This window comes from Periplaneta americana, chromosome 10 (genome assembly GCF_040183065.1).
Source record: "Periplaneta americana isolate PAMFEO1 chromosome 10, P.americana_PAMFEO1_priV1, whole genome shotgun sequence".
Lineage (NCBI taxonomy): Eukaryota > Metazoa > Arthropoda > Insecta > Blattodea > Blattidae > Periplaneta > Periplaneta americana.
The window spans coordinates 53,001,216-53,026,901 of NC_091126.1; the positions used below are offsets into that span (position 1 = coordinate 53,001,216).

Genomic DNA, 25,686 nt, shown 5'->3' on the forward strand with positions numbered 1-25,686 from the left:
AACACACTAATGGAGTGGATACATTTCTTGTTACCAGTTTTACACCAGGCAAAAGTCTTACTTTATGTTCAGCAACTCCTCTGTTACATGGTGGGCAGTGCATATTCCAGTTTGTTACTCCATCTTTTCCTATATACACACATGTAATAGAAAACAAGTAGTGAGAATAAAATAGCACACTGAAATAAATGTATGTACTGTATATACCAGAAACTACGAATTTCAGAAGCTATACAAAATTTATACGCCAGGTCACAAGTAAACTGGCTTGCGTTATGAGTCGTGCACAGTCGAAGTGACCAGGCCTGTATGGAAACCATTACAAATCAAACTGGCCAATAGCAAAGCGCATGACAACAATCACTATTTATTTTGGGTGAGTCGAATGAAAAGTACCGAAGGGGTGAACTACCAGAACTCAAGTAAGCTTGAAGCAGAGTTAAAAGTTTATCATGCATGGTCGAAAAGACTTGCACAATCTCTGAAGGGTTAATTAATGTAAAGAATAATGTACTGTATGCCACCACCACTACCGCTGCCGCTACCACCACCACCACCACCACCACCACCACCGCTACCACCACCGCCACCACCACCACCACCACCACCACCACCACCACCACCACCACCACCACCACCACCACCACCACCACCACCACCGGCATGTGTTTTACCAGTACTTTCACATTGAAATTCCTTACGATTATAGAACTGAATGTGTCAAACAGCAGTGCCTGATGAAGAAATTATTGCTTCTACTATGAATATAATTATTGTGTCAATTTCTCATAGGTACCATTGTAAAATTAAGAATGAAGATTACTTGTTTTTTTTATTTAAATGAGGATTATATCTGAGAAATTATGATGTTTATAGGCATTAACTTTTCAAAGAGGAGTTCTGGAGTGAGTAATCTTACTGCTATAGAAATCTTATTGATAAATTTTAGAAGGGAAAACGAAAGAAGGTAACAGAGGAAAACTGTGCACTGATGACACCATGAATAATTATTGTATTTCAATGGCTAATAAAATATCTAATCCAATCCAATGCAATCTAATCTATTATTTAGTCTAAAGACAGGTTTGAACCTCATAAGTGACACCAATAAGGTATCACTCATGAGGCAACTAAGTCAGTGGACTTTGGAATAGGATGGCCAGTTTTTTTCCCCGTCTATTGCACACATTGCTGACTAGTAAGATATTACACTAATCAGACTTCACATATAACAAACAATTATTGTTCTTCCTTTGACACACATCACCAAGTGAGATGTACGGTACTGCCTAATAATAGATGTAGGCTAATTACTTACATATCAACTAGAACCTCAACCAGAGATGTAATGTAATCTAATCTATTCTAAACCTGTGTTGTACTCTCATCTTTATGGGATCTTGTGGAATAGGAATAAGACAATTATTAGTCACGCCATAAAATATTGTAGACGTTTACTTGGTTCTTTGTCGATTTTTATTGCTTTAAAAAATTGAACAGAAGACAGAAAAAAGAACAAAAACATTAAATCTTTCTCTCAATAAAATGATTTCTACTATATAAATTAGAAGATACCAAGGCCAACACTCTTCATATTTTCATTCACAAACTCTTTGAATTTCACAATATTCTACATATTCTGCATACAATAATAATTATTTAACTTTAAATTACCTATAATAGCATTTTATTCTTAATGTTAAAATTTTTCTTATTTATATTCTTTTGTATCAGTTATATACCTTGTTTAAACATCAATTGCAGCTTAAAATTTTGCTTCATTAGGCCTATTGTCCCTATGTTATTGTTATAATTATTTGTTTTCCCATAATACTTGACTTCCTTTTGTTTACTTAAATAGAAATATCTTGCAGTGTGTACGAAACTTAAATGTACATTTCACTTTATTAAACTCTCTACACTACCTAGCAATTCATTCACCTTAAATTCTGTTGTATTGTACATCTTCAGTACAGTGGGCTTGAATAATCTTTAATCCAATGAGGCAAATTGTATAGTCAGGTAAGTATTTCATACTGTTTACACAGTTATGTAATTTTATTCAATACCTTTCTTTCAGTGTAATGCTTTCAGTACTGAAATTATTGAATTTAAATACATACCTACATCACAGTTTGAATTAAATCTGACATAACACTGAAACAACATTGAATATGAACACATTAATTATGTTCATTCTTGAACAAACTTCTCAATGGGGACTGTAGATATTCTCCTAAAGGCACCGTCTTTTACGAAGCAAATTATTGCTTAAATTTGGTGTTTGTGAGAAGCAATAAATTTGGCTGCTTAAGAAGCCGTTAACTACAGTTTTACTGTTGGCAGTATTACAGACACGTCAGAAGTATCAACTGTTGTAAATGAATTCTCTCTCACGACCTAGTTGTAGGTAAATGGGTTTGCCCTTAACCCTACTTCTGACGTCCCTGACAAACTTTGCAGGAAATGCACAGTACAACAGATTTATGCTTGCAACTCTTAATCCTACCATTGCACATGATCTAGTTATATGGGTACATAGTGTATATTTTGTAGAGATAAACAAAAAAAAAAAAAACAACAAAAAAGTATGAACATGAAACATGATAAAGGAACTACAGTTTTGTTACACTTAGAAAAAATGAAAGATCTTACAATTTCAAGTTTTCAACATGTCCTTATATGGATAAGCATACTAATAAATTCACGATATTATGAAGATAATTTCTTTCCTCGTACTTTGAAACAAAATGTCTCCATCATTTTCAATTTGCTTAGAAACTGGTTTCAAAAAATATACACATACAAAAATTTCCACCATTTCCTTTTAACCTGTAAAATAATTTATCTTCCATTACTTTTTATCATTCATCAACAATGAACAATGAGCAACAATGCATTAAAGTGTTTTTCTCTTAAAATGTTTTCTGCATTCAAAATTTTAACTTTCATAACAATATAAACAGTTACTCTTGTTTCTCAAAAGAAAAAGTCATTCTTTTAGCAAATTTTGTAAATTAAAAAACACAATATTACATGTCTTGGCAACAGTTTATATGTAACAATCTCACACATCACACTCAAAATTAGATTATACCTATTTCACCTTAACATCAGTTTATTCATATACAGATATATGTATACATGATCATTGCCATAGTCATTCATTGCGAACAGTAGGTGGTAGGCAATTATGGTTGCAACTAAAATTTTCAGACTCATGAGAGATTACATTTGGGGAAGGCATCGATATGCACTACAAGGCATCAGAGTTTTTATATCTTTATTTTTTCTCTCTAGGCACTAGAAATATTAAATAAAACTGTCCATCATAGTAGATTTTAAATTCTCAATTATTGCACCAACTATTTATGAGAAGTTGAAAATGTAAAATCTGTTATGACATGAAACCAGAACGCAAATCCTGCATCTAACGCATTAGCAGATCACGTAACGATTATAGAAAATGTGTGACAAATGCAGCATACTGGAGTTTTTTAATTTATACATTTTTGGAACACTGTGGTAATATGCAATTGCTTTACTTGTATGTAGTGAATCACTCCACTGCACCAAAACATGTAGAGTCAAACCTTTTTGGTTTTCTTTAATGAGCAACTATGCCATCTATTAATTAGGCCTATTACATACACTTAGATAATTACAAAGTGCAAGGGAGTGATTACATATGCTTACAATGTCAGATGATGACACGGATATTTTGATAATAACGTATTCATGTTTATTGTGATGTAGTAAAAAAATGTTTAATATTATAAATAACTATATTGACGCACGTATTCATTTCATTTTGTAACAACTTACAATGTGTGTTATCCCAAGCAATCATCTAGTCAAAAATGAGATAGTGTAACTTAGCTAAAGTTTCCCTTTTGAATTGACATTATCATTCCCGTCAAATCTTTAAAGTCAGTTATTAATAGAAATGATTATTTAATTATAAATTATTTCGTTATTTTATATTTTATTTTACTGATATTATATTCAGAAGGCAAGGTAAGAATTAGCAAGATTTTAAATGTTCAACCAAAGTCTTAATGTATATTTTAATTTTGATTATTGATTTATAATACCGAAATATTGAAAATAAGTATATATTTTATAAACAACAGAATTCTTGTACTCTTTACGACTACCGTACATTCTCGTCATTATTTTGAGTCTTATTACACATCTGAAAAGTATTATTATTTAATATTTTGAAGAATTTTAACAAAAGATATGTCCGTCTGAGGCATACAGCCCATGAAAGGATAAGGCCGACCAGCCTGCTGCTTGCCTTCCTTCCACATGCCACAACACAAGAAAAGATCATCCAATTATTACAGAATTAACTTGTGGTTAGCATCATGATTCCCTGGCCATTATAGCTGGTTTTCACAACCGATTTCGCTATCTACAATAGCTCCCCAAATTTATCATAATGCTATGTGGGCACTGGTTCCATATACTGGCAGAAATTTCATGACAAAATTTCTTGCCCTATGAAGAATCGAACCAGCTCTCATTTGGTAACGCGAGCCCAGGCATTATGCCTTAGACAACGTGGAGTGAGACAGAATTATGTACTTTGCATTTAATTGTAAAATTTTGTGAGAAATGGATTCTTAAAATCAAGATTTCATTTTACATGTTTAAAATACAGTAATAGGGGCCTTGATAGTGTAAATCATGGGAAACATTACTCTGCGTCCGTAAATTAAATAACAAAGATTATCTTCTCTGTAGCCTCAAAATAAGTTGAAAGATGAAATTTCTGTATGTAATAATATGTAAGTTTCACAATAGTGTAAGGTAACGGGTTTTATATAATGTAAAATACTGTAAGAACTGATAAGTTGATTATAATGAGTGTTAATTTTCACTCTAATTATTGAATATTTCTTACTGAATTTTGATTAATACATATAGGCCTACTTCGTTTGATGAAAAAGAGTGCACGTATTTAGAATGAAAACATGTTTCAAATATGAATTTGAAATTTGTAACTATAGACTCAATTGAGATGATTTCCGTCAGTGTTAAACGTACAGGGCCTAAATTAATTTCTTAGAAGAGACAAAATATTAATCATAAGGAAAATATATTATTTCAGTTACTACCACAATGCATAACACCTGTGTATTATATTTCACTTTATGGCAAACTTCAGCAGAAATTATGATGAATATAATTCCCATTTTGTTCTTGCATTTTAAAAAAGTTTCACATCATTTCTGTAACTTGGTTTAAATGCTTTGAAAATAACACCACCTTGTGTATGAACACTTCATTGTAACACCTTCATATAGTTTCAATATGTAGAAAAAGCTTATCATTCACAAATATTTTAACAATGCATATCAGACACAAAAAATTAAGTTGAAAATAGATTATATATTTATATATGTGAATAGTTTCATAACCATGGTAAAACAATAACATTTATGATAATTATTTATAAAACCATTAACATATATGTGTTGCATGTTGATTTGAGTCTGGGGTTCCATTTCTATATTGTATTATAATTATTAATATTATTATTGTTGTAATAATAGTAGCATTAGATGTATTATTATTCTCTCATTACCAATTAATATGGTAACATTTCCACCTTCGTGTGATCCGATTAAAATACAATTCATATCAACACATAGAATATATTCAATTAAGGTTGTGCATACAATAAAAATAAAAAATAATAATACAATAATAATAATATATTTAAAATATAGAATTATTAATTATTATTATTATGTTATTATTATTGACAATATATCAACATTTTTTTCATTTTGCAGTCTTTTATAGTCTCATATATATTTTATCCTGAACAGTTTGTCGGAGAAAGGGGAAAAGTAATTTTTATTGACATTTTATATTTTTTGTGTAACAACTGGGGGCATTTGACAAAGCAGTGTGTAGAAAAAAACAAACTTAACGATTTATATGGTTCCATTATTTCCATGAATCCATTTCACTTGAGGATATAACAACATGGGAACAGAAATGAAGTACAGAACACAATTGCTCTAAGAATAATTTGAAAATAAACTGTCACATAATGGTGCAGATATTTCAGATGCTGGCGTAAAGCCATGAATGAAGGAAAAACAAACAAGTTCTTCCTTCTTTTTTCACATAACATAACAAGTGAAATTACTTGTTACTGGTAAAAGTAGAATGTTGGTTCTTACTTGTAATGCATTCACGATTTCCATAGATATCAATAATGTTTGATCACTGCAGATTGACAGTTCACTCTAGAAAAAAATTGACACCAACATTAGATAAATATTACTGGTATGTGCTTACTTAAAATATTGAAGTTAGAAATTATGACATTTTCTATGTAACTCAGGAAACCACATCATTGTGACACTTTCTGTTTCCATATTGTCTCTCCTAAGATTCGAGAAAGCTCTTACTGTGAGTTATGTGTGTATGAGTGACTGTACTTCATACATAATAATAGAGTTGCACTTTATAGTCACTAAATAACCAATATCTTTACAATATTATATCGTACCTTTACACTTCGTTTATTAATGTACGGTAATGTTCAGGTTGAAAACAAATTTCTTAGTCCAGCACTTAACATAAGAATTATTAGTTGCAATTTTTTGCCTGGCTATTAGTACAAAATTATTTGGTTTTATTACTTAGGCATTGCAAGTAATTGCATATTTAGACCAGAGTCTTTTTACATTTGTCTATGGAAGAAATGCTGGGATTACTTTCTCCAGTCAAAATTTGTTAGCTACAATATATAAGCAACTAATCTTATGAGCTAACACATATTCATCCATTTTATTGTCCTGTATAAATTTAACTTTTGAAGGCTTTGTTCTGTTGTGATCATGCAATCTGACTCATCTCAAGAATGATTTTATTAGTCATTTCGAAAGGGCAAATGGTCCTTTTTATCATCTTAAGTATAAGTTCCAGTAAAACATTATTTTATATGATACAAAGAACATAATAATCCAATTCATTAACACGTGCTTAACTAATTTTATACCAGTGTTAAATATTGAACATTTTAACAAATGTACTGGTAAACAAATAAATTACGAAAATTAAACTGCATTTAATAAAACAATTACCAGTTGGCATTTCTTTAGTTTACTGGAATTATTTCATTTCTATCCTTATATTATTTAATATGTATTAAATTATTTTGAAAGAAAAGACAATGTAAAAACTGCATTTTAATAAATTTCATATAGTATGTTTATTATTACATTTTTCCGTATTTAAAATAAGTTACATCATAAGATCTTTTCGAACGCTATTTTCTAACACAATGTGTAGAAGAATTTTTATACTTACCTATACCGGTACTGTACCGGTATATAATTATTGGTGGCACTATGCATACTAAGTATCTTTTTGATATGCGTTACATTAACAGAAGTGCCATTATTTTTATTTCTTTTCCTTCTCTAAAGCGAAACTCGTTACAGCAGGACACTTTCATAGTCATCATAGAATTCTCTTTTCACAATTGCTACTTCATGAAATGCTTAAATTATTCTTCTTTGTGATATTGTGCTACTGCACGCCAGGTTATGGGCACTGAATAATGTGAAATTAGAAATAAAGAAGATCCAAATGATTAATCGGCATGGTGTTGTCTTCATATTATATCATGCATTAAGTTATATTTCAAGAGTTGTGTATGATTTTTCACATTCAGTACCAGTTTATGTGTAAGCAATCTAAGCCACTGTCTAGAGCACCAGTAGCAGATTTTCTACGACAGTTTATATTTTATATTTCTTTCGAATAAAATGATAAATTTATTTAAAAACGTGGTTTTATGTAGTAGACATTGTTTATCTGATAGTTTCCTCAGCTTACTTCGATAATTTGGAACTCTAGCCTATTACCTTTAAATTAAATTTTACTACCTTGTTCAATTAGAGCAGAACAGGGTATGAAGAGCTTTTGTTATATTTTGTTTGGATTATTATTTGCTCAAGTTGAGACATGTTTATTTCCATGATCATTTTAAGCACTAGTACTCTTTTGTAATAAACATTTAATTCAGCTATTCTAACACTGTGTAAAGATATATAACCCAAACTATTCCTCGAACTGAGCATTTTAATTGGCATAAATTTGTCTGCGAAATTGCAATCATTTTTAGAAAATGAGCTTCATTAATAAATCAATGATATTTAAATTCTATTGCGTTTGATGCTGGAATGCAAGTAGAGACATTCATTTTAAATCACTAAGTGCCTTCACTGAAATGATCAAACAGTTTGAACTAATACTTCAAACTCTTCTCTGAATGGTTTAAAATGCAACAGTAACAACAAATCATTTATTTCCTCATATTGATCCTGTGCCTGTATGCTTGTGTTACTTTATTCTCTTCCTTAAAACAAACAATAAAATTTCAGTAAATACCAATTGCGGTTTGAGCTGCAGCATTAACTAACGAGAAGTTCCAATTTCAAAGTTGCAAAGTCTTGTATAGAATAAAGGGGTAATATCAATTATTTCTAGCACCCAATCTTCACTTGATTTTATATGGACTATTTGTATTGTATTGCTAAACATTAATACAAAAGTATTTGAAAAGACTGACGCACGGAAAATATAGAATGTCCCAGAAAGGTGATATAAAACATACCATTGCTATTTCCCGTATAGCTTTAAATTGAAAATGTTCTTTGTCTAAATAATGAAAGAAAATTTCGGTATAAATAAATAATTATTAAAATGAATGCGACGTACTAGTAAAAACATTGTTTATTGTCAAAATTCAAATAACACCAGAACATAATTTTACTCAGGCAACTCTATATGAAATTTAAGAAAGATACCGCTTATAAAAGAAAATTGTAGTAGAATTATCTGTGATTTTGAACTCATATCATCTTACAAATACCCGTTCACCATTACAACAAAGTAAATTACTTTGCAATGATGAGAACTTTTTTTTTCTTTGAAATTTAGACAAACAAAACTTTCATCTTAAAACTAAGCAAGGAATCTCGTTGCTATATTTTTGTGCGGATACTGCTTTCCGTAAATTTGCAGGAAACATTTGTTATTATATGTTTTAGATCAAATAACAGCAGCTAAAGTCTTAGTACTGTACTCGGAGAGGATTCACACAACACCTACACAAAGATATATATTAGTAGTAAACTGATAGGTACCGGTACTGTATAAAGAATCCTCAATTGTATGTGACATCACTATTTCATTCGAAATGGATAATGACATCTAAGAAATTAATTAGTCGAATTTATTAATCTACGTATTAGTAGTTGCCATAATGCTTTCAGAAGTCCTTTCACATGAAACAAATACGAAAAAAGATAAGTATGTATCTGAAGAGGAATAAAAGGTAATATTATGAACAAAAGTGGAGAGAGTTTTATTGTTTCGTGCTACAAACTCCCTTCACTTTCAGCTGCTCTGAATTTATTGCATTATGTTGTTTTAATATACAAATTATAGCTTACAAGTGGTTATGTACTGGTAGTTCATTAATGCCAGTATCACATGAAAGTAACTAGTCGGATATTATGATTTTTGTCCGTCAAAAAGTGATAAAATTCAAAGAGCAATTCAATTAATTCATGTAAATTAAATTATGGATAAAATAATGCAAACTGTTTCTAAAACCTACAAGAAATCGTAAATTATTTATATTGAAGAAGCAATGGAGAAACTTTTAGTAAGAATTGGAATGGCTTGTGGTAACGACTCTCAGCACAAGAAATCACCATTTTGAGCAAAACTGTTGAAAATGCAGTATGAAACAAGAAAGACGTTCATTCATCAGTACTCGTAAGAGTGCAGTGTCGCTTCTGAAATACCTCGGGATATGGGCAGAGTAAAAGCTTCAAGATATGAACTGTTGAAGTTGACATTCTCCATTTTAACAGTTGCTGTATGTTGATAAATGTAAAATTCCTGGCTAAAACAGACAACATATTTCATGTTGATAGAAATATTTGTTTTTACGAAAATTGTATTTTATACATATTAAACAAGTAACTTTATCAGCTTTTCAATCTACAATATTCAGTAGATTGAAAAGCTCCTATTAAGAATGTAAATGACGAAATCTTTATCTCTTTGAGAAATGAACTGTCAGAAAGGGGAACTAAATATAAATGAATAGGAAAATACTGTACTGATACCGTGAGAGAAAGGAGCTAAATTTTATATTGCTTGATCAAAACCCATAACCATGAACAGCCGTCTAAGAATAGGCCTAATAACTGGCAGATAATGTTCTGTCAAATTAGCCCATTACTTTCATTATGCAATTTGACATTTACCGGTATATTCCAGGTGAAATGATCTCCCATAATGAATATATGTATTAAAAAACACAAAACGACAAATACATGCATTATAAAGTAATCACTCCAATAAACAATGAGACGATATTGCTTGCAATAAAAAGTATCCAAGTTTGTTTCTTCAAAATTACCCTGTTTGCAAAATAAAAGGAATTACCTGCAATTTGCAACATGTTTCCCGACTTCTCACTATCACTACATTTCAACCATGATTCCAGGAGTACCGGTATCAGTAGCAATTCAGACTTCACCAAAATAATAATGCAAAGAAACATTTTATTGTAATTTTCTCAGCTATTTTATGAATAAAACACTTCTTTCAAGAAAATACTTTTCTAATCATCACTTATCTAGAGCACAGGCGGTTCTTACATTACTGATCATTTCGATACTCTTAAGTATTCTTACAATTTGTTGTCAAAAAGATATAGTTTCATGTAACATACTTTAAAAAGATACTTTCAGTTACGAAATTCAAAGAATTCAATACCAATAATGTACCGGTACTTCATATAAAATATATTACTTTTTACGAACTGCAGAATAAGAAGATCAATTTACTTCTATTTAGTGATGTATTACAGGAACTGCAGTATTTCTTTGAAAATATTTCTGTATGATTGCTATGTTTAGAATATTATGTGCTATCACTCAGAAGACTCTGGTGATATATCTAACAACATTCTTAAGTACAAAATGGTTTTATTCTTTCACGACTCAGTTCACAATTCCTAAACAGAGACATTGTGCTCACCACTGCAAAACGTAGTAAATATAATAATTTTTGTAAGTGCCGCTGTTGACATTAGCGCACGAAACTCAGGGTGTTCAATGTTTATTAAAATTCTTCTGAATTAATTATTATCTATATTAGCAGTGTTTACCAGAACCGAACTTAGGCACCTAAGAATAATTATTAGGTACCATAACGGCAAGAAACCTAAGAATAAGTATTAGGTATGGTACCATAATGGCAAAGCAATGTCACTCAAAATATCTTATTTTCAAATTGTTTCCGTAATTTTTTTCACTCACATATTGGTTATTATGTTACAACAGTTCTTTTTTTAGACGTTTCTATCTTCTTCAAATGCCATAATGCAAAAAAATAATTTTACGTTGTTTCTCAAATTTCTTGACTTTTAAAATTTAGCCTTTCTATCGGAAAGAACCCCACTGCAGTTTCATATTAATACATTACTGGCAATCCCTTAAAACCTCATATTCTGCCTAAAATTTGGTCCACTTTTACTGAAGTCTTAAGTTTTACGTACTGTAGAATACTGTCTCCTCACCTCTTATAATAATATACTGTAACATATCTGATTGACATCATGCTTCCAGTGAGAGGGAAATAGGAACTAAGTAGAAGAGGTGATTAATCAATGAAGAACTTTAACATAGAGAGAATAACGCAAAGAATAAACAGAAAAAATAATGTCTTTAATATTACTAATTGACAGACTTCATGCAAACTATGATCGCTTTTTGTTCTGGCGCCTTTCTTAACTGTAAAAAACTGATTCAAATGATTACATATGCCATTTGATGTTTTCTGATTAGTGATCGCACTGTCCTTTATGAAAAATTAGATATAGACTTACAAATATATATATATATATATATATATATATATATATATATATATATAAAGTTAGCATTTGATTTCAGTATACGAGAATAAAGAGTTTGTGGACTTCTGCACGAGGAAAATGTGCTGAACTCAACAGTTTGATAACTACCACATTCTTATGAATTCTTTGTTCCCTACTCTGGTGTAGGCTTTATAGAATTTCGTTTCTAAATTTACATTGTTTTTGATGAGTAACCTTCCTCTCTTTCTGTATCATCCAATTTTTACACATCTGTAAAAGAAACAGGTAGTAGGACTGTTTCTAGCCAGGTATTATGCAGAAAGTTAATACAGATATATCCAATATGAAATTACTTCTCAACTTCAAAAAAATCAAATTTTATAAATGGATACTTGATACAGAACACGATTTTGAAACAGAATCGTATGTTTTCTACCACTTATTTAGTCATGAACATTCTTCTCAATAAAGTATCTGTATACATAATAATTTTATTACATGGATATAAACATATCACTTTTAAGAAATCGGAAATATCGTCACATTGGACAGATTTGCGATTTCGCTAACTTGCAAACAGTAATTTTTTTGTTAACTTTTTGCTCTTGGAGTCTAATATGATCTGCACTCTCGTAGAAGACAAACGTAATCACATTGTATTTCTGCAAAAATTTTACCGTATGTCTGAAACAAATTTCTTGAAATAAATAATATTAGCTTCAAAGAAATATGCCCTTTCCTTTGCATTTCTATACGTTAGATGGAAGAAGTACTGGTACGAATTTACAGTTTCTTTCCCTATTAAATAAATCCAGTATTTTAGAGATAGATGGTAAGAAAGTTTTGAACTAGAACGTCAGAAGTGGATGGCTGAAACTCCTTGTAACACACTCTCATATGTAATTTTCAGTTGAGTGATACATATCTTGTGGGCAGTTATCAAATAACCTGTATTAGGAGAGTCACATGTCCCTTAGTATTTTCTCCTTGATATCCCTTGCCAAAAATTCGAACACTGATAACTCTGGTATCAATAGTTATTTTGATAAAGGGTATTGAAATCATAGTAGTTCATGCGATTTAGGAACATTAGATTTTAAGGTGAATATTTTCAAATCTTTGCAACACAGATCACTAATATTAACACCTAAAACCAACTAATCAACGACAACGATAGGCAGTGGATTAGCTATGGTCATAGCCAAACCAATTATGAGATGTATCAGATATGAAAACCCAATGTTCATTTTGGTTTGAGTATAATGATCATTTCATGAAGCTTGCTCACAATTAAAACTAAGATGAAATGCAACTTTGAAGCATTGTCACTGCTGCAAAAAACGTCATTGGTTGTTTTTTTCCTTCCATTGTATTATGTAAATATTGCCATAAAATGTTTATTTTGAACAAACTGTTCTGAGGCAGTGTGAATGTGTCATTGCAGAATACAACATATACCACCACAAGGGAATGGGCCGTCACCTTTCAGTCTGCTGACAAGTACAGAAGACTTTCTGTGGAACAAATGTGCAGCTTGTGCCCTTTGAGATAATGCTGCATTGTATATGTTTCGTGACCGGTCACAGTCTTCTTGGATATACATCCTCGGTCCTGCCTCTCCATAAACACTTTTATAAATTTCTGGATTGCCATAAACTTTATTTTCATTGATTCCTTCAGCCATCTTCTCATCAGACTCTTGAAACCGACTGTTCGGTAATGGTTTAGTGGAGGTTTGTAAACCATCGTCATCATCTTCCAGTTCATGTTGAAAATGTTTGAGAGCATCAACTTCTTCATCACTGGAATCTGTGGAATCTTCATCGAACACTACGGATTTCTTTTGAAGAGCTCCAAGGCTGTAGTACTTTGCTACAGACACTGCAGGATCACACATGTGGGAGCAATAATCGTCCGGACTTTTAGCCAACATTTCTTCTGTTGGGGTTATGGTTGAATTTTTGGGCGTGTTTGAAGGAGGAGGAGGTTTAACTGGGTTGCAATCCCAAAGATCCCATTCACATTCCAGTGTCTCGTCACTGGTGAAACTATATTCATCTTCTGACTTATTTCTCTCTTGAATATTATTTGTTTGATTACCGGCAACTGAAGTATTGCTTATAGTGCCTGCCAAGCTGGAGGAAGTGTTATAAAATTCAACTGACGTGTTACAGTTTACAATTTCTTTTGCAGTCTTCATATTTATTTCCTGTTGCATCCCTTCTTTTAATGAATTTATCTCACTATTACAACTGCATTTATTTGGAATAATTTCAGAGGTTTTACAAGAGCTGTAGGCATGTTCGCAATTGTAATTTCTGTTTGATGTATAATTTTTAGGACATTGATTTATATCACTTTCTCCATCATTGTAAGAATCAAGTTTACTATTGCTGGTATTTTTAAGGGAAGTGGAAATGCAGTTATTCTTATACAAGAAAATGGAGTCTTCGTCATCGAGCTCATTTTTCAGCCTTTTATCTCCTTCAACTTTTGATATAGAAACAGAAGTTCCATTATTGTCATGCTTTTCAGAAATACATTCATGTTCATGTTCGAAAAAAACTGAGATTAACGCAACCCTTCTACCTGTACCATCATTGTGACCACTGTGGTTAACGTCATCGTTAACTGACAGATGGTGACAATCTTCAAGCAATGGTACAGGTAAAGGGTTGCAAAACACGTTTTTTTGACCGGTCGAATGCTGATTTTGGTATGTATCTGATACTTTTTCGTCCTGGTCTTGATCCTCCGAGGATATCTCGGATTCTGTTTCATCTTCCGTTGGTGGTAAAGACAATACTTCTGGTGACTGACTTCTCAACCATCTTGTAACAGCCTCCGTGATCGGTAAAGTCATTCGTTTCTTTGATGATTCTGAGACAGCTTCTAGGACAATTTTCTTAGACAGTCCTTCAGCATACATCTCTGCGTGCTGCAAATGAACTGATTTTGTCCCTCTTGAGTGACCCTGGAGATTTAATGACATTTGCTCCTTGGCTGTTGTGGGTGGAGTTCTGGATATGCTAGATTTATCAGTATTTGAAATTTGGCTGGAATATTGAAGAGATGGACCACTAATGGACGGTGTACAAACATCTGATTTATCAGGCGGAATTGACTTGATATCCACAATTTCATCTGTTCCTTGGATCTGCTTTGCCCTGAAAATAATATCTTCTTCCTCGTCAGATGACAAGCTCTGTTTTGGCTTATCTTCAGGACTTGTGTGCGTAGAAGATAACAGCTCTATAACAGATTCTTCACTCTCATGCGTTGTTGAGGAAGTTGTACTGTCTCCTGAACTCTCGTCGGTAACATTACCACTTTCTAGTTCCCAAGCTTGAGCGGGAGAATGTTCCGTCAATTTATGTTTCATAGCTGTGTTGTGTTTCTTACCCCTTGGGGGAGGTATGGGTGGCAGAACATCCGCAGTTTGAGTTGAATCTTCAGAAATATTACCGGTACCCTTATTAAATTCACTAATACTTTCATTTCCATCTTGACTAGATGTTAGTTTATCACTCTCATTATCACCAATCCTATCACCCATAAACGATACAGAAGCAGGAGGTACAGCCTCCTGAGTCTTGGAGACTTCAGTTTCAACTGCAGAATGTGCACTTACATCTCCAAGGGACTGAACTGACAGGATTTGTTTTTCCTGTGATACTGGGGATCCAAGCGACAATTGAGTTTCTGCACTATCCTTGTTCAACACATTAGTAGGAAGCTCTGATTTTTGATATGCTGAACTGTCTTTGTGTGCTGTTTCTTGCGGCGTGACTTCCGGCTCCCTAGTAAGAGCTGCAGTTATGCTTTCAAGAATTTCTGCTGTACCTTTTAGTTGTTGAGATAAGGTTGCTTCATGCAAAGTTTTAGGCTCTGATTTAGGTACATCTGGTCGCAAAGAAATGGGTGGTAGCTCGAATGGTTTGGCAGCTATATGAGTCTTGGGTGTTTCATCAGAATCTGTAAGTAGCGGTGCGAAACTAGGAGATGATTTCCTCTTTTCTTTCCTAACTGGTCTTGTCGGAGGTTCCTTAGAAGAAGTCATGAATTCTGGGAACAAATCACGTTTACTGGTTTCATCACCGTGGTTACTACTGCTGCCAGCAACTTGCACCTTTTCTTCAGAATGGAGAGGTTCTTGAGTGGCTGGCAAAGATTTTTTCTCTTCATTACCCTCCATATCTACCTCTTTGCTACCTTTCAATACACAACTTGGAATAGTATCCTCCCCATCGTAGCCATTTGTTAAATCAGTATGTTTTTCTAAAATTTTCTGAGAACTGTCTTGGTTTATGTCTTGATGTGAGATAGCTTCTACCTGCGTGGAGATATCTGAAGGAATGCTATTAATGGATGACTCTGGTTGTGATGATGAATTCACTTGAGTAGCAGTACTTACTACGATTTCATTTTCTTCTTCTACATCCTTTTTACCGTTTTCTTTCTTTTTGTTATTCTGTTTCTGATTTGTATCTGTATTGCTATTGATGGCGGATGTCTTGGGTCTTTTTTGCTGTTTCTCTTCTTTACCTTTCGAGTTCTTCTTTGATTTTGTGTTTGACTGCTTGTTAGTTTTCTTGTGCTTCGACGATTTTGCTATGTCTTCAGTTTTGTTGCAATTTTCAGATGATATTGAAGAGGTTATATCGCCATTACACTGCACAACAGATTCTTGTATTGCCGTATTCTCTAGCGAGCTTTGATCAGGCGATGGTACTCTGGTTGATAATGATGACCTAGTTTCATAATCATTACTGAGTTCGATATCATAACTTGAATATTGGCTGGGGCCTGAAGGTGTGTCTTGGGAATCAGCTGCCAATTGTGTTGATTCAGTGTGTTGTAATGAATTGTGAGTCGAGGTGCATGAAACCAACTGCGACTCTAATTCAGGTTCTGCCTGGTCTTTTAAAAGCTGCACATTTGTCGAATAATCACTCTTGTCTTTTTTTGTCTGATCAGATTCCTGACTAAATTGTTCTGAACAAGTGTCTTTTACGTCTTGCTTTTGTAATGAAGGTGCACTTATATATTCTTGTTCTATTGGAGATGATTTCTGAGTGTTAACAGTTGGTGGTATTTCATTTGTGGATATTTCAGAATCAAATGCGTTAGGATGAGAACTCTGCTCTCCCGCTAATGCAGGAGTCACTACTGATGATATTCTTATGGTGTCCGTGTGGTCTATGGGTGTCAGAGTCTGACACGACGATAATGGTGATGATGAACTGGAATCGTTGTTTACTGTGGTGGTGTTGGTACTCTGCTTCGAGTCAGATTCAATTTCTTGTGATGAGGATTCTTGACTGGTAACACTCATCGGCTCTTCCAGCTCCTTCTCATCAGAACTGGATTCTTCAGAGCAGCCATCTTCGGTCTGAAAAATGTCAATCATTATTCATCAGTAACAAGTAAAGAGTAAGATTATTTAGGGCCAAATTAAAGAAGTACCTAATTTCTCACGCCTTCTATTCTGTAAGTGAATTCATGACATTCAATAACACTTCATGAAATTGATACTAAAACTATGTGTTGTACTAGTAGACTATATTGTAAATCTCGTCTGTATATATATTTCATCTAGACTGTAACTATAAATTAAGACTTTATAATAGTATTAAGTTTTTTGACTTGTTCCATATTCTAGCTGTAAAGCAATGTATGAATACTATGGAATGTTAATAAATACAATACAATACAATACAATACAATACAATACAATACAATACCATTAGAGTCCTGCATTTGGTTACTTTGAGTACAAGTTAGTTGCACATGGATCATAGGCCTACTAGCTTCGCTTGGATGGAGAGCTCTGACTCGTCTCCCTGTTCTGTTTCGTGTGTTTACATCTGCTTATTACCTATAGGCACTGAAGAACGAGAATAGTACTCACGTACAAAATATACTGTCACGTTGTTTTAATAACAAACTAAATATTTATTTAAAGCCACCTTATGGGCAACAGAAGATTGTTTTTACAAGTAAAATGCATCCAGTTTCTAGATACTTCCTGTTTCATAATATATTTTTCATCCAAAAATGCTCATTATTTTTCTCTTATATACAGAGTTTTGAATATTTTATTTGCACTTCTTAAAATAAATAGATATGTTTTATCAAAATGAAAAGGAGTTTAGAAATAAATAATATCACAAGTTAATGAAAGGATTAAAATTTGAATATTCATAACTGAAAAATAGTATTGGAAATTATGAATACTTGTTTTACACGAGAATGTTGTAACTGGACACAGCTTATGTATGTACATATCTGTAAATAAGTAAATACATAAATAAATTTTGGTAAAAACAAAATTATTTACACTGACTACTTGCTTCATGAATCTCTACATATTATAATGAATTACTGTAAACATTTTATGTAATTCAAATGAAAAATTTCTCCTCCTTTCTGTTAAAATGTGTTTTCTTGTTTCCTGATAAAGTGGTCGCTACCACATCCTCACATAGCTTTGTTTTTATTTTGGTATGTTCACTGAAGAGTAGACCTGAAGTGTGTAAGAACTGTTTGCCGCTGAGCTGTATATTCCATACATACCTACACTGTTGTGGGTCGCTTGGAACGTCTAGGAACAGTAACCAAATGCAGGACTCTAGTTATCACCAATAAATATTGAAAAAAAAAAAAAAAACATTTTATTGTAATTTCAGCGCCATATTTACTCTCTTCAGGAAGAAACAGTTCATAATAGTGTTTGTACCACAATTTATGCTTAATAGTGTTTGTACCGGTACCAACCATTTTAAAATTGTGGCCATGTTTTTAAGAAGAATTCTGTAAGTAATATTTCAATTTAAAATATTGTGACAGCGACGTGAGATTCGAACTCACGACCAGCGTCCCGCGAGAGAGCATATCACGCGGGCTTCACGGGGAAAGGGGAAAGGGGCCTACACGCGAGGGGAGGCTGCGCGCGCAGCTGCTACTTAACGCAGTGAATGTGGAACGACCTTCCCGACTATTCCAGAAATCCGTCGAAATGGAAGGCTCGCGAATTCGAGCTTTCGAGGCTACGTCGCTGTGGTTATAAATTACGGTCGCGAAGGAACGACAGCAGAGTTTTCAGTTATTCAGTCAGTGAGTAAGCCAGAGCAAGCAAGCCAGACTGGTGTGCCGGAGTTCGACTCGAGTGTGCGTCCGCATCTGCGTCAGCATCCGAAGGCCTGAGTTCGAGTGCAGTGGACCGCAGTTGGAGGGACCTGAGTTCGAGTGCAGTGGACCGCAGTTGGAGGGACCCGAGTTCGAGTACAGTGAACTGTCTCTGAAGGTCTGTGGTTCGAGATACTGTGAACTCGAGTGACTGAGATAGAAGAACTGTGAACTGAGAACTGGTAGTTCTGATTTGTAAATAGTGCTTTGTAAATATTAGTTAAGATTAACAGTTCATTGTTGTGCGTAATAGTCCAAGTAAATTGTCATTGTCGTCGGTGGAGTGCTATAACGAATACTGTGTTGAGTGAAGATCCAATTGTTGACGAGAGCGTTTAAGGTGAATTGTAGAAAGGAATTATTGTTGTGACGAATAAATTACATTGTTGTAACTAATAAAATTCACAATATAAAAAATATTATATTATCTAGCAGTACGTATGTTTAGTCAGCAGTCCGAAGACTGGTTGGAACCTCATAAGCGATACCAATAAGGCATCACTCGTGAGGCAAATAAGTCTGGGAAATAATGGGGTAGGGTGCCAGTTCCTTTCTCTTCCATTGCGTACATCACTAGACTTGAGTTGTATGGCATGACTAACAATATTGTTCTTCCCGAAACATATCGTGAATTGAAATGTATTGCCAGATAATAGATATATCAGCAAAAACGCCGGAATTAAAAATACTGTATTATGTTAGAACAAAATTTATTTTCTTATGGGAGGTTTGGGAATTCGAGACTTGAAGGCTTTTATATATAACTACAGATAGGTTGCTCCATCATCTCTCTGTGAGAAAATACTTACTGGCAATACCTCTATTACCACTATATTTGAATAAGGGAGAACTATTTGAAAAATTAGAAGGTGGAGAGGTCATCACACAGGAAAGGATAGCAAGCGATGGAATGAATCAGTCAGCGAGTCATATGAACCTGGAAGAGAGGCCAGCGACCAGAGTAATGCATAGTGCAGCAACAGCAGCAGACGAGGATGTCAACAAGCAATTAAAGAAACAAGAGGCTTGCACTAAAATAATGATGACGGCATCAGGTAGACAGGGGAGAACAGAAGGATGGCATACAGGAGCTGAGAGCAGCAAAAAGAGTTCATTGAATCCAGTTGGAAGAACAAATATGGGTCAGCAATTGCAAAAGGGATCGAGAGATGAAGAAGATACTAAGATAAGAATTCAAGATTCTGCAAGAACTGAAAGGGATGAAGTAACATTAGCGACACTGAATAGAGGTATGTCAGTGGGAAGACATAAGGGACAGGAAAGTTACAGTATAACTTAAGAGGTTGGTGTACGAGTGACAAAACATAGGAAAGTGATAAAGTCAAAATAGTATGCATGAGTGATAAAACTTACGAAAGTGATAAAGTGAAAAGAGTGATAGTGACATAAAAGACGGTAAGGCAAGGGAATAATAGTGAAAAGGGATAAGATACAAGTAATAACCAGAGAGTGATTAAGTAGTGATACAAATATAATAAAGAAAGTAGGAATGGAAATGTAATGAAACTGTTGAAACTACTTCGTCTGAAAATATACAGAGTAAATTAATGGGAATAAGTGGTCAGTGAAGTCCACACCTGTGGAGTAACGGTCAGCGCGTCTGGCCGCAAAATCAGGTGGCCCGGGTTCGAATCCCGGTCAGGGCAAGTTACCTGGTTGAGGTTTTTTCCGGAGTTTTCCCTCAACCCAATACGAGCAAATGCTGGGTAACTTTCAGTGCTGGATCCCGGACTCATTTCACCGGCATTATCACCTTCATTTCATTCAGATGCTAAATAACCTAGATGTTGATACAGCGCCGTAAAATAATAAAATAAAATAAATAAAAAAATAAAAGTGGTCAGTGAATGTTAGTGATTCAAGAGAATAAATAAGTTAACAACTATGAAAGACTTCAATTAATGTAAACAATGTTGGGAACAATTAATAAGAGATTGAGAGAAGTGATTGTTTAGTTAATTGAGATTAGTTAGAATAAGATACATAACTAGGAAAGGGAAGGGTAAATAGAAAAAGAAGGGAGGGAAACAGAGGTGAGTGACGTAATAAAAAAGTGATCAGGGTCATTTATATGTAAAAGCCGGATGTTTAAAAAAGCGTAAGCAGAAAATTATGTATCCAAGGTAGTGATGGCACTGTATGCAAAAATGTGAAGGGCCATTACGATCGATGTAAGCTGGTGGAATAAAAATATCATATACAGTATATCATATTTGAATAAATTAACTATAACAATCAAAGTCAGAATTCTCATAAGTGTGATATCATCTAATTCAGTATAATACTGCAGAATTTAGTGTTTTTATTATCAAAACTGGTAAAGGAGAATTATCACCAAGGATACAGTCATCATTTCCTACTTTTCATTGGGAACAGCAATACATTTTGTAGCAATATACTGAATCAGAAGATGACGTCACCCTTAAGAGAATTGTGACTGATTATTTTTCTCCTGTACTCTTTATATTTTAGTGTATTATTCTATACACGTATAACACATACAAGAACCACTCTATAGGAACAATGTCCATGCTGCAATATTCAGAGCAGATACAATAAGTACCGTATGTGATGCAATGTCAAATCAGTGTATTTAAATAACCATGGTTTTTCTAGCAAATTAAAATCTGTATGTTTGAATTATGGCACATGGGGTTAAAGAAGAACAGACTCTTTTAGATGATGCCCCTTTTCTAGAAACACGAAATATTTTAATGCCATATTTTCAGATAATTGTATGATCTAGTACAATACATATTTAATAATTTTTCAGTCTAAAACTCATATATAATAATGAACTAGAAAATCATTATATAATAATCAATCAATCATATACAGTACAATTTTTTCGACCAAGGATTGGTCATCTTCAGATCTACGTAAATTACATGGTTATACAATGAACAGAAAATTTACTTAGATATGTATATACAAAGTCATGATCAAGCATCATGTAGTTTTGAATAAAAGTTAAAATTAAAATGAAACAAGTTAAAATTAAGTTAAAAATTGACAAGTATCGGTAGCTAAAACATCATAGTATGGCATAAGTGGGTTTGACATCAAATATTATGATGAATGGTTATGCTTAATACGTTATAACATGAGGAGGTGCATGCGGCCAAAAAGACCGCAATATTAAAAATATATTATTAAGCTCAACTTGTTGAATTTTGCTTGAGCATTTTGTCTCGTGATATTATTTTTATTTTAACATAACAAGAGTTTTAATAATACAACCTTGGAACATTTTATTACAGTTTTGCATTACATATTTTTCTGTTTCAAAAGTTAATTACAGTATTTATTTTTTATTTAATACTACAACGTAAATTGCAGCAACACAATGGTTGAATTAAATCTCTAATACAAATGGGGAAAATATCATAGTGCTTTTATAAAAATAAAGTAACAACAAAAAAAAATTCTGCAGAAATGAATATTACAACATTATGTAAAAATATGAAATAGCCTAATATGTTTTACATTTCACAATAAATAAAATCTAATATTACGGAAGTAATGTTAACAGAATTAATAAAGTTACACAATTAATATGAATAATGGAGAATAGTTCTACATATAAAATGCAGAACAGAAAAGTAAGCTGTTATTTATATAATGTGAGGATTTTTCGACAACACAGAAAGAATGCGCACATAACTATAAGTGCACAGCTGTGAGTGTTGCAAGTACACAAAATGTCAACAATGCTCTAATTAAGGTTATGATGGAGTGGGAAAGTCACGCCATCACAATGTTGTCAGTTTAATGCAACGCACGCCTTAATGGGATATGGGGGAATGCATTTTCATGTTGTAACATGAGAGAATGCACGTGGTCAAAAACACCGCTCTATAAAAAGAACAAGCATCTGTCCGAAACAGAATACAACTTTGAGTATTTCAGGTGCACAAATTGTCAACAAGGCACTAATTAAGGATATGAAAGAGTGAGGTGGTCAGAGGTTTCCTGTCATTAAAGTAGTGTAGATTTAAAATAAAGTGTGGTCTTTCCCCTGCCATGTGCCTTCTCCAGAGTTAGAGGTAACAATTCAGCTTTGGAATTTTGATGATGTGGAATAATTATTACAGAATAACCCAACTGCATCATGAAAATGCCTATTGTTACTTGTTTAAGCATGACCATTTATCAATAGTAAGCTTACAGAGAAAGCAAAATCCTGTCTCTGCCTTTTGAAAGGGGAAGTTGTAGAGAAATGTTACACGATGAATATTTTCCCGGCGAAAATGCATATATCTTGAACATCTTAACCATCTCTGTAAGTAGTCCTCTTTATTTTTCCTTTATACAGAGTAAAGCAGCGCCCCATAGCCTCCAAAGGACTTATTCCGCCTCATCCCTTCTTTACTTAGGAGTGTTTGCTTAAATCCGAAGAACTGCTTTCTTTGTAGATATTGTGACTGAACTATGTGATGCCAACTATCGATTCAGGCATATGGGCTTACGATTCCGATGAAGTCCCACTAGAGTATCCTTTCATCCCCTCGAAAACATAATTGACGCTTTGTTTAGGTTCCCTCAACATTGTAGCTTTTGTTTCTTGTATAACAACACAGACTTCAATAGCATCAAATTAAAATTGGTACTGGTAAGTTATATTTTGCAAAGTATAGTGTAAAATATGGATGCTATGTGACGTTGCAACATTATATGCTGTGAATATACAGATTTATAGTCCTACGGGAAAAGAGAGGTCAACAGCAGAAAAGAATCAGGATTTCAGAGTCTTGTTAGATCTTACGAACTCATTGAAATCAGGCCATGGAATCATAACCGACAATTTTTTTACCAGTGTTTCCCTGGCTCAAGAACTTTTGAAACGTGGACTCACTCTGACAGGAACACTCAGGAAAAAGAAAACTGAAATTTCGTCAGAACTTCAGCCTATGCCTGCTAGAAAGAATTATCATCAATGTTTGCTTTCAATGGGAATCTCACTTTAGTCTCGTATGTGCCCCCCCCCCAAAAAAAAATAAGGCAGATATTCTCCTAAGTTCTAAGCACGATGATGACAGTTGTGCCAATGAAAAAAATGGATACAAACCAGATAGTCTTATTATACTTCATTACAATCAAACTAAAGGAACTGTAGACATAATGGATGAAATGGTGAGTGAATATTCCTGCAACAGAACTACCAACAGGAGGCTTTTCTTGTTCATGAATATCATAGACGTTGCAGGAGTTAATGCATTTGTAATCTGGAAAACTTATATCCTGATTGGAAAATTATGTCACCGGACAGATGAAGAAAATTTCTTCTGGAGTTAGGAAAAGGACTAGTAAAACTATACGTGAAGGAGAGAATGAAGAAAACGAAAGGATTGACATCACGAATGGTGGCTGCGATGAAGGACCTTCTGGGAGCTGAACATGTGAAGAAAATAGTGAAAGAAATTTCTAGCATTGGAAGGTGAAAACTATGTGTAAGAAAAGTGGACAGGAAATTTATTTATTTTATTTTACTTGGTTATTTAACGATTCAGTGTCGATGGGATTGGTGATAGCGAGATGATATTTGGCGATATGAGGCCAAGAATTCGCCACAGATTACCTGACATTTGCCTTATGGTTGGGGAAAACCTCGGAAAAACCCAACCAGATAATCAGCTCAAGCGGGAATCGAACCCTGGCCGAACGCAACTTCGGATTGGCAGGCAAGCACCTTAGCTGACTGAGCTACGCTGGTGGCTTGGACAGGAAACCCAGAAAGAGATGTGATAAGTGTTTGTGTTTTGTTTGCACGGAACATTCTGAACAACGGAACAACTGTAACAACATGTAAGTCATGTTCAGAAGAACTTAATTGACTTTGTCATACAGTCCGAATTTATTGTGCAGAATAGGGAAAAATAAAGATTTCTGTCTGGGGTACATTTTTACCCCACTTGGTGAACCGTGTACATTCCAAAGCTTGGTACTTAGAAAGTCAACACTGTTTCACTGATTACCATTCTACACTCGACAGGATATTTAATGATCTATCATTTTATAACTTGTAACTGGCTTTAATATTCAAGCTGAAACACCATTGAAATTGCTAAGGAAATTCCAAACCCTAATATTATGTTTCCCTCCACTTCTTCCCCAGACTAGAGTTCGGCAATCTATCTTTCGCTAACAGTGTCAGGGGCGTATACTGGTTAAAGGGTTTGGGCTACCGCTGACCCTATTATTACACAAAATATATCTAACAATTACTTTAATTTTAATTACTATGGTAAAACTAATAATACAAAATTATTACATTATGTTATATTATAAACTTTTTCTTTTGTAATTTCCTTGGGCTACCGCCGGTAGCCCCGGTAGCCCGCAAAATACGCCCCTGTCTATGACCTAGATTTCGCCTTTTCATTATCTCTTACGTTGGCTGGATTTGAAGCAAAAAAGTTACAGAATACACGCTCTAAGGCACTAGAACAATAATAAACCTTACCCGTGTAGTTCATGGGACAATCCAATGATGTAGCCTATATTTATGATTTTTGCAATTATTTCGCTTTTATGGCTAATGACAA

The 25,686-nt window shown here is 33.6% G+C and overlaps 1 protein-coding gene across 6 annotated transcripts in view; it reads right to left on the reverse strand.

The window, feature by feature from the left end:
* Window positions 1-1,437: 1,437 nt before the first annotated feature.
* Window positions 1,438-25,686, reverse strand: part of LOC138707688 (serine-rich adhesin for platelets-like) — a 554,966-nt gene continuing 530,717 nt past the window's right edge. For all 6 annotated transcript variants that reach the window (XM_069837489.1, XM_069837483.1, XM_069837484.1 and 3 more), the window contains one exon: window positions 1,438-17,324. In XM_069837489.1, coding sequence (XP_069693590.1) covers window positions 13,368-17,324 — 3,957 coding nt within the window. In that variant the 3' untranslated portion in view covers window positions 1,438-13,367. The remainder of the gene's footprint in view (window positions 17,325-25,686) is intronic.